This window comes from Mauremys mutica, chromosome 22 (assembly GCF_020497125.1).
Source record: "Mauremys mutica isolate MM-2020 ecotype Southern chromosome 22, ASM2049712v1, whole genome shotgun sequence".
Lineage (NCBI taxonomy): Eukaryota > Metazoa > Chordata > Testudines > Geoemydidae > Mauremys > Mauremys mutica.
Window position 1 is genome coordinate 4,575,752 of NC_059093.1, and position 10,527 is coordinate 4,586,278.

General features: G+C 43.1%; 2 protein-coding genes across 7 annotated transcripts in view; one reads left to right on the forward strand and one right to left on the reverse strand.

The window, feature by feature from the left end:
* USP28 (ubiquitin specific peptidase 28) overlaps positions 1-3,484 on the forward strand; it is a 52,944-nt gene extending 49,460 nt beyond the window's left edge. For all 6 annotated transcript variants that reach the window (XM_044997075.1, XM_044997074.1, XM_044997078.1 and 3 more), the window contains one exon: positions 2,252-3,484. In XM_044997075.1, the coding sequence (XP_044853010.1) occupies positions 2,252-2,427 (176 nt within the window). In that variant the 3' untranslated portion in view covers positions 2,428-3,484. The remainder of the gene's footprint in view (positions 1-2,251) is intronic.
* Positions 3,485-7,874: 4,390 nt separating this feature from the next.
* CLDN25 (claudin 25) lies at positions 7,875-8,567 on the reverse strand. The gene has a single exon (XM_044997393.1). It carries the CDS (start codon positions 8,565-8,567, stop codon positions 7,875-7,877), a length of 693 nt encoding a protein of 230 aa, XP_044853328.1.
* Between the last annotated feature and the right edge of the window lie 1,960 nt (positions 8,568-10,527).

Here is a 10,527-nt window from a genome sequence, read left to right on the forward strand (position 1 = left end):
GGCTAGGACTCTTCAGCTTGGAAAAGAGGAGACTAAGGGGGGATATGATAGAGATATATAAAATCATGAGTGATGTTGAGAAAGTGGATAAGGAAAAGTTATTTACTTATTCCCATAATACAAGAACTAGGGGTCACTAAATGAAATTAATAGGTAGCAGGTTTAAAACAAATAAAAGGAAGTTCTTCTTCACGCAGCGCACAGTCAACTTGTGGAACTCCTCACCTGAGGAGGTTGTGAAGGCTAGGACTATAACAATGTTTAAAAGGGGACTGGATAAATTCATGGTGGCTAAGTCCATAAATGGCTATTAGCCAGGATGGGTAAGAATGGTGTCCCTAGCCTCTGTTCGTCAGAGGATAGAGATGGATGGCAGGAGAGAGATCACTTGATCATTGCCTGTTAGGTTCACTCCCTCTGGGGCACCTGGCATTGGCCACGGTCGGTAGACAGATACTGGGCTAGATGGACCTTTGGTCTGACCCGGTACGGCCATTCTTATGTTCTTACGTTTCAGCCAGTGTGATTTCACTGACACACTAACGTTAGCAGATTTTGTTGGTTTGTATATGAATGCTCACCTGTAAGATAAGACAGAAAAGGTTCTAAACTGACTGGGTGCATTTGTGCTTCTAAGCATGTAGTTGGTACGTGAGACACTCTGACTTCATGCTGGAAATGAGACATGAGACATGAGACATTCATGCTGGAAATGAGACATGCTGACATGACTTCGTAACTACAAATCCATATACAGTAGCCAAAGAGTTTGAGGAAGGGCTGGGGGAAGCTCGCTGTGTCAAGCTTTGAAGAGGCTTTGCAATGAATTGCCCATTAGACCCAGAGTGTAGTGAGGAGATGCTGGTCATTCTGGGTCTGAATTTCAGTTTTGGATAACTGCATTTATTCTGCATTTCCGTTCATGTGCCGAAGTTAAGCTGCCATGACTCCTCTCTGCCTGGGTAAGAGGACAGGCTTGAGACTCTTAACACTGCTCATTTTAACCAGCAGAGGGTAAACTTGCTACAGGAAAGTGAGGCAGAAATATGGAGGCTTGTTCTCAAAATGCTGCTGCAAAGTAGAAAGCTGGAGAAATTTGCTAGCAGTTTGACTTCCCCAAATTTGGCCTTGTTATAAACTGTTCCATGTAATGGAATCCCAAATAGTGAAATTTGAGATTTGAAAGGAGCAGAACTCAGCAGTTTCCATCTCTCGTTGTGTTGCATGGGCCAAGTCTGTCGTCACCAGCCTCTGTGCATGTTGCATGTAAAATTGCTTGTGCATTAGGTTAAGTCAGTTAACTTTTCATCTGTCAGAAGACGAAAAGGGTGTTGTGGTAATGGTTTTAAGCACATTCACCTGGAAAGTCTTGAACTCCTCAAATTAATTAGCTGCTAGAGAGCTGGCCTGCCAAGTGCTGAAATAGGCATGGAGTTTCTGCTAACACCTGATGTGACAGGAACAGTCCTCCCACAGGAGAAATGTTTACATTCCACCATTGACTGGACAGTGAGGTCAGAATTTTTTGTACAGTAGTGGGCAGTTCCGATTAATTTTGTTATGCAGTACATAATCAATTAGAGGACTGTGCCCTTTTCTGCTTGTTCTTCTGTTGGGGCTACATTCCCATCACTCTCAGGGAAGGGGGTGTCTATTTTTGGTTTGCATTATCAGATGATTACAAATTTGACTCGTTGTGTGTTGTTGGAGTTTACTGGGTCAGCACTTGGAGGGTATGAATAATGCCTGGCCTATACTAGATGTAGTGCATAAATCTGAGATTGCAAGGTTAGAGACTCACATTTGGGATGACCATGTAAAGTGGCCTGGATTGAGGAAAGCCTGTTTGGCATGGCACTGGTAACATACACCAGTTATATTCCTAGTAACTTCACATGACTGGTTTGCCAAGCACCTAGGTTGTGATATAGTGTGCGATAGTTTGTGTGTGTTGGGGGGAGGGAGGGGAGGAGTTTGGTGTGTTCCCCCACCCCTCCCTTGAACCATATGGTATTGGCTACTGATAGAGACAAGATACAAGACTTAAATAGACCAGACATTGTCTCTCCTCCATAAAACAATACTCATCTCTGTATGCTCGAGGTGAGCAGTTTTTGGCTGAGGTAGATAATTATCTAAAAAGCATAGCAGCTGTTTTTCCTTGCAACGCTAAAACCTGCTGTGATTGGTCTTTTTTTGTAACTGCCTGTTCCAGTGCATTTGACTCTTTCATCCTCCTCCACCTCCACAGCCAACCTGCAAATGAAGCTGGGCGAACTGCTCCCCAGGCTCCTGGACTGCTCTGCAGAGGTCATCATTCTAAAAGAACCCCCGAAGATCCGGCCCAACTCCCCCTATGACCTCTGCAGCCGCTTCGCAGCCGTGATGGAGTCTATTCATGGGGCCGCACCTGTGATTGTCAAATAAACTTCCAACTTTCCAGCCCCAGATGCGGTGCATAGGAACCCACCTATTGCTGTAGTATCCTGCTGTCAGACAACATTCGAATGGGAGAGGGAGGAGACTAGGCAGATAAAGACGATTCATATCCAGATCCACCATGCTCTTGGTGTCGACACGAAGGAATGAAAAGCAGTATTGCACGTAAGATACAATTGTCAGTGAGAATGCGAAGGGCAGGAACCACTGTTGTAAGATGGCACAATATATGGCTGGCAGTAACAGCTGCTTCTCATCTCCACAACAACAAAAAATGCATTGTCTCTCCGTTTCTTGCCACTTTCTAAAATGTCCCTCAGGCAAGATACTTGGGACAGTGACAACAGCCGCGTAAGAGAATGCTTAATTGACAAATCAGTGACACTGATTAGCTTGGTTCTGGCAAACACATCCACACATTTCTAAATTCTTAGCTGAAAGAGCTTATAAATCCAGATCTTGGCAAAGTACTGCTGGCAGGAGTCTGAGTCGGGACTGAGAGACAACGGGGATTGATGGAACACTGTGTGAGTAAGACAGGCAGGCAGTCATGTATGCAGCTGCATATTTTAGTTGAGTGAAGTCAAACAGGAAGTTAAGTTGCCTCTTGTCTTTTTAACAGTCAAACAAATATGAAGGGCTCTTGTTTTGAGACAGACAAAAGCAAATAATGACAGTGTACACAATATGACTGTGCTAATAATCAGTAACTGGTTAAAGAAAACAAAAATCCCAAAGGGAATTCCCCTCTCGGATCTGAACATATTTCCTCCTCCATCAAGGTTATTGATGAGAAAACTGAGCATTGGACACCTAAGGGTAGTGTAAAAGCATGTATATTTGTATTTTTTTTTTTTTTTTGTAAAAATGTACTGGGGGAGTGAGGGGGAGAACCACAGTTGGACACTTTTTAAGGGCAGTATGTGTTTTATTTGAACAGACAAAATTGTTTAAACCAAAATGTTCTGAATGAATGGGGAAGAGAATTCCTATTTGATAGGACTATGCAGGTTTTATAAATGTGCAATAAATTTGTTTTATTTTAGAGTGAAATTGCTCCCTCTCTGTTTTATTTTTGTTGTCAAGTTTTAAAACACTTCTATGTCTTGGAATGAACAGAAGAAATGAGAACATTGGGCCACGAGATCATTTTAAACTTTCTTAAATTACAAAGATCGGAACTTCAAGAAAGCTTTGAGGCTGACCTACCAAACCTGTGCTAGTTCCTCAATGAAGAAACAATGACACCTAGTGGCAGAGAGGTTTCTATGCTTTGTTTTTTGCTGGGTGGTATGTTGGGGTGTGTGTGTGTGTGTGTGTAAAAATGGTCTTGTACTGTTTCTGTTGTTAGCCAAAGGTTGTACTGTTGTTTCAACCCATCATTCATCAACATTTAACAAATCTGTCACTAAAGACTTGGCGACACTATAGTTTGTAATTGCATATTAACATGCTGAAAATTGTAGTGCAGATAAAGAAAAAAATATGGTACAAGTCACGTTCTATCCCAGGGTTAAAAATTGCTAGCAACAAACCTAGGTTTAAAAACAACTAGCATAAACATTTATTGTTTGTCTGCACTACAGTTTTCAATCTTGTTTGATGTGTTAAAAAATTATTACAAGTTATAGTGTAGCTGAATCTTTAGCGTATCAGAGTCTCTTGAGTTTTCTTAAATGTAAGTTAAATAAGGGTGGAGCTAGCTGTAGTTTTTGAGTAGCTTTGAGTTTTTCTCCTGACTTATTTTGTGTCCAGGTGTTGCAGGGTTTTTTTTTACTTCAAGATAAATAGTATAAGTGTATTTGCACATTCCCTTTTGCTCTGGATTAGCTTTTCAGTAGGAGACAAATTTCAATAGGAGACAGATCCTTCCTGGTGGTTGTACTCTTTGTCCAGACGTACATCAGCCCATCGAGCAAGAATTGAGGTCTAGACAAATGGAGCCACCTGTAGAGAAGCTTTTTGTATCTTACTTCTGGGTGAAGTTCACCCACCTTGAATACTGGGTCACCTAAGGCTCTTTCACCCACCTGTTCTCTGCTGTACATATTCCAGAGACTTTGACACGCAGGTTGCTTATTGATGCTAACTGGTTTCTTTTTAAGTCTCCTTGTTAGGACAGGCCACCCAAGAGAAATTCCTTTAGAGAGCCCCACTTTGAACCCCTTTCTATTTCGAATTGTTCTGCAATAGGCTCTATATGCAGAATGCCTTCAGGAAACAGCCATTTCCAAGCACACAGCAGTGAGTAATTCACTTGGATTAAATTAGCAAAAAGGAGGAAGAAACACTGTACGTTCCTGCAGACAAACCATTTATTCATTTGGGACTGAAATGTTTGAGTTTCATATTCAGTTGCTCACATAAATCTGCATTATAGCAGAACCATTACCCTTTTTATAGTTAAGCTTCTGTTAGCATTTCCGTAGCAAAACACAGATTTATTCCAACAGTTCAAAACACAGCTGTAAAAATAAAATAAAATAAAATACCTTCCAGATGGGGACTCGATGGGCAAATTGAAGATATAGATATTTATAGGGCTGGGTTAAAAGTGCAAAATAGTAATAATTTAGTGGAGTTCCTTTTGAATGCAGACAGGTGAAGACTAGTTGTCAATGACAGGGTGACTCACTTTTGCCTGTTTCACCCTCACCTGGTTATTTAACTTTGGAGTTGGGGTTCACCCTCTTTTTCCCCAATTAACATAGAGTCAGAACTGAAAACACTCTTAAAGAAACCACCCTACCACTATGCAGAGATAGTCACATACTGTTATCTTTTTAAGGGATGACGGTGGAGCCAAGGACCTTTGATATTTCAACTTTGTGGCCTTGTTTGTGTTTCATATTGTCCAAATGGCTTGCTTTTGCAAGGTGGGATGGTGATGATTCTCTTGTTTCCTGGCTACTCTCTGTTATCATCTAGTACCAAAACACTCAGGAGACCTCAGTTTTTGGTAGTTTCAAGTCTGGCTTGTTGGAGGATGGGTGCATGGGGCTCTGAGAGATCCCTAACTCTTGGTCTTCCCCGTCCCCGAAGTGCCTATCTGTTTTGCCATATTAGGTAACTTTTCATCAAGTCTTTACTCCATGACCCTGCTAACAATATTTGCTGTTCACCACTGCTCTTGACTTCCTCATATCCACTGTGCTATGTTGGGAGTTTAGTAGAGGGTGTGTCATTTTAAAGACCCCTCTGTGCAAGAACCATACCAGTCATACCCCTGTAGAAAGCCAGTCTTGCTGCGACCAAATAGGATGTGATTGGGGGAAATCCTAATGTGCACAGAGTGCCATTGTTTGTACAGTCATGGGGATATTTCCCTGTCCCATTAAACTACTACCAAAAATATACGAACAACAGACTTCCAACCCCACACACAGCAAAAAACAAAGGACTTGTTTACTGTAACACTAATCTGCTTGAAGAGCCCAATCCAGTGTCCAGTGAATTCCATTGAAATCTTTTCATTGTCATTGTATCAGGCCTTAAAGCCACAAACGCATAAAGGGAGCCCACTGATGCTAAAAAATCTGGGCTGTCACCACAATTCTCTTTTCTCCCCCCTCACTCTCTATGTTGATTTCCCCAGGATGCGGATGACAGTGACAGCCCACATCTGAGAGTCTCTTTTGCCTTTGGGGGTTTGTCAGGCCCCTGGAAAGCAGCGAATAGTTTGTGTAAATCTTTGAAAAGCACATTCCCCCAGCCAAGAATGTTGCCCTCCTGGCCCCTGCGTTTTGCATCTCTTGATCCTTGTTACAGAAACAGGACTCTTGTCTGCTGCTCTTTACAGTTCCTAAACTGTCTATCATCGACTAATTTCCACAGCAACCAGCTGTGTTGCCACAAAATACGGGATTTTGACTTGGTGTGGGGCAGCGGGAGGGAAAGGGGGAAGCTATTGGGAGGAGAAGGCAACAGCAGCAACAATCATTTTTTCGCGCATACTTAATGGACAACTGGGAGCAGCAGAATTGGCTGAAGAAGAATGTTGTTCCGAATTTTCGGTGGGTTCCTTTCAGTTCTTTTTAACATGAGTTTTAAGGATCTAATATGTACGCACTTGGGACCTGATCCAAACCTATTAGAGAAAATGGGGAGACCTTCTGTTGACTTGGATCAGGCTGTGAGACCACATCCTGAATTATCCATCCAAGCAAAGTTCCCATTCATGAAAGAAATACGTGCATCATTTCAAGTAACGATTGGGAGATTTGAAAGGCTGACGGAGGGTGGATTGTTCAGGAAGCTTGGGCTCCCTAAAGTTCATTTTTTGGCCTGTCTGCAAAGTTTCTAAAATGTCCTGGTTTCAGCCAGGCTAGAAAAATCTCTGCGAATAACCTTGCTCTCTGCATATTGGTATCTCTGCTGGAACGAACTGCAAATTGCAAAAACAAACTTTTAAAACCAAAAGTGAACTTCTTTGATTCCCAAACGAATTCTGGGTTTGGATGGGGGCTTCCTTGCTTTGATCTCATTGTCACAGACTTAAGCAAAGGTTATAAAAATAACAAAACAGAGTTGTTAAATAGTACTGTAGCATCAGATTTACTCCTGGTCAGGCTAAAATGAGTATTTAACAGGTTTCTTATATATAACTTTATTGATGATAACAGTAAGTGAATACAAACTTTTTTTTTTTTGGTAGCCAAATGAAAATTTAGGAGATCTTTAGAGGAACAGTTACATTCTAATTGTTATACACAAGTGATCTGAAAAAGAATTAAATTGGATAACATTCTATTTGTGGGTCTGATATTTTTATGATTTCACTGACTAGTAAATATATGCCTCTGATTTTGCACCTTTCATGGATGTGGAAAATGCATTTTTTTGTATAAACTGACTTTCTATAAGAAAATTTCACTAGATGAATAAAAATACTGCAGTGTTGATCTTTATAGCTAAAATCCTGCATCCCCATCTTCTCCTCTTATGCTGTTCAAGATGCAGTTACTTTCTGAGAGCACAGAAACATGTTGCCATCAAATTGAATAATTTATGTGGTGGAATTTATCCCTGTGTATAGATAGATATTTTCTCACTCACCTTGTCTCCCTACAATGGACAGTTAAGGAGCAATAACCTTCAGAATTGTGTACAGATGTTACTATCCTATCAGAAATTTCCAAAGATGCTCAAAGAATAATCAGTAACATGCTGCATTTAAAATGTTGCTAGAAATATGAAGTGCTATTTAGTTTTCTGTGTTCACCTCACTGATTTTATAGTTCCAGACTCAGTTTGCAAGTGTCTCAGGAAAAGCTTTTGCTCTTTAAAACTTACCAACACACAGGAAGACAAAACAAATAGCAAGACTTAATAATTTCTTATGGACAAAAAAGTAGGCAATCATCCTGTAAATTATTATGGGAACTTCTCACAATCTGAAAAGCTAGGGAGCAGTACAGAATTCTGTGCTGGAAGTCTTAGATTACCAGGTCGGCGTTTTTGGGATGTGAATGTTGGCTCCAGTGTCGCATTGCTAATGGACCTTGCACCTGTGTTGGTTCACGGCAAGCTGCTAAAGGCATCGTTGTCATTTCCGTCCCTTTCAAACAGGTTGAGCAGATGATGAGCAGCCCGCCTACTACAAGGAAAAATCCAGCAAACCAGCCCAGGAACATTGCTTCCCCAAATTCCCATCTAGGTACAATTTCTGGGACAGTTTCATCCCAGAATTCATTTACAGTGTTATAGGCAAGCCAGGAAACTGGAATGAGGGTCATAATTCCTGAGATGCCAAAAATCACTCCTCCGCAAAGCGTTAGTTGTTTCTTTAGAGCTGTTTTTTCTTCCCAGGCCTTGCAACAGTCCAGCCCACAACTGGAGATCAAGAATCCAAGGAGTCCTGATCCATTAGAGAGGAACATCAAAATCCTGGACACCCTGAGGTCCAATGGCAGAGCCAAGAAAGACTCATAGCTTTTACACTCCATAGTGCCTTCCTCTTGCATTACGCAGACTTGCCAAAGCCCCATGGTCCAGATCTCCATTTCATTCAAGTCCAGGTTGAGATTCTTCCAGAGTGGCACAAAAGTCACAACGCAGGATGAGACCCATCCAAAGAATGAGAGAAATATTCCTCCCAGGTGAACCTTGGTGTTACAGCTCCAAGCCATGCTGATGCTGTGTGAGTGAGCTGTATGCTGGTCAAGATGAATTTGGGTGTTTGAGCAGAAGCTTTTGGTATTAACTCTTTTGAAGCTCTGCTACAGCGTTGGTTTCCATGAATATGCTCTTTCAGTTGACGGGCTGTTGACTGAGAGCTATTATTTGTTTCTAGCTTTCAGAGGAGTAGCGTGGGGGAAATTCAAGCTTATACCACTAATTCCTGGGTGTGGCAACAATTATTTTCATGTTTTGTTGGTTTTACTGGATTAAAAAAAAAATTTCTGGCTGGAGTGCCTTCCAGCAGTCCAGCCAATTCAGTGCTGTGCAGTAGGGCATCAGATGATCAGCCGCTACCACAGTCCGTAAGCATACACGGAAACAGCAGCTGTGGGTCCCTGCAACTACTGCAATGTGGGGCCCAACCAAAACACACTAACATAGCCCAGCCCAGCTCAGCACTTTGAGGCAGATTCAGCTGCTGCTAACAGGCTGGGAGGGTCTCCTGATAACTGCCGCTGAGATTCCAACACGCAAGTGGGTGTCCACAGTGCATTCAGCTCCTGAGGGATGGACGTTGCGGTACTCGGATCAAGTCTGGTCTTGTGCCTGGTCGTCAAGTGTTTTTCTCTCCAATCATTTGGTGGTCATCTGGCATGGCTGGCTAGGCTTTTTAAGGTTAAAGTCAGGTCTCTGAGCAATACTTAAAAGGCCCTCTGTTGACTTGTCCACCTCTACTACCTATCCAGCTGATCCTGCCCTGAATCAACTCCTCCAGAAGCCAGGTGTGAGGGCAGGTGGAGTGAGCAACCCAAGTGCATTTCACCATTGATGAAAGGGAGGCGAGAGGGAAGCAGAGTAAAAGAAGAAGCAGGACAGAGAACTGAGGGAGCAGATGTGAGAAGGGGGAAGAAGGGGAATGTGGAGAGAAGGAGGCAGAGGAATTAGGGAGTCTGTGCCAGGTGGAGAGCAGGACGGCAATGCAGAGAAGAAGAATGGAACTGGTGCAGTCAGATTGGTCTCAGGCAACACCTCTGAGAGGAGTTGTCCCTAAAAAAAGGTTTGGTGGGGAGAGGAAGGTCTGTGCAGACTGTGTCACAGTGCGCTAAAGTCAACCTAACTACAACAGGCAGCCAGTCCCATTTTGTACTGGCCACCACTCCATACGCAAGAGGGTTTAGCAAAAGACTGACTACCTTGCCCCCACCAGGCCTCTGCAGTGAGAGGCTTGGCAGAGAAAGTACCTCTGGACAAATGGTAGCTCCAAGAACGACTGGGATGGGGTGTTGAGAAGAACCCTTGAACAGCTAGAGAAGATGTGGAATACCTGAGCCAAATACTTCTCCCCCGCCGCCCCGTTAATGACTCCAGCCTGGTGAATGACTCTTTATCCCATTCTCAGAGGCTTTTTAAAGTGTTGGCCGTCATTCAATCATTAAATAAATATCAAAGGAGCTTGGTGTGCCACAGGGAGAAATCAGTTGTGGGCAGGCCTTTACAAGAAACCCCATCATCTGCGTCTCCTGGGGCTCGCTTGGCATGCAGAGTTGGAAATGCGACCTGTTTGCTCAAGGCGGGGGTTGGAAAGGCTGCTGGCTCGGCAGCACTTCCGTAATAAGCGTAATGACAGCGATCAGTTCAACTGAAGCTCGAGGCCATTTACAAACTCCGGTGAATTACACCTTTTAACCTGCCCTAGTGGGGAGCATGTTCTGGGATCTGAGGCCAGGGTGCTGGGCATGATGCAAGAACTTGAAAGGAACAGCCAGCTGCCTTACCCGGATGGGGGAATGAAGGCAGAACGAAGCGAACTCACTTTCCCAAGGTCCCACCCCATGTCAGTGACAGCTGTACATTCAGGAGTCCCGACTCCCGGTCCTGCTGCTTTAACCACTAGGGAAACTGCCTTTGGTACATATACTTGAAAACAACTGTTGAATTCATCTCTTTGTCTCGCCGGTGTCATGGTTT

What these genes read in the sequence shown, in the direction of transcription:
- CLDN25 (XM_044997393.1), bottom strand. Translation starts at nt 8,567, where the DNA reads ATGGCTTGGAGCTGTAACACCAAGGTTCACCTGGGAGGAATATTTCTC.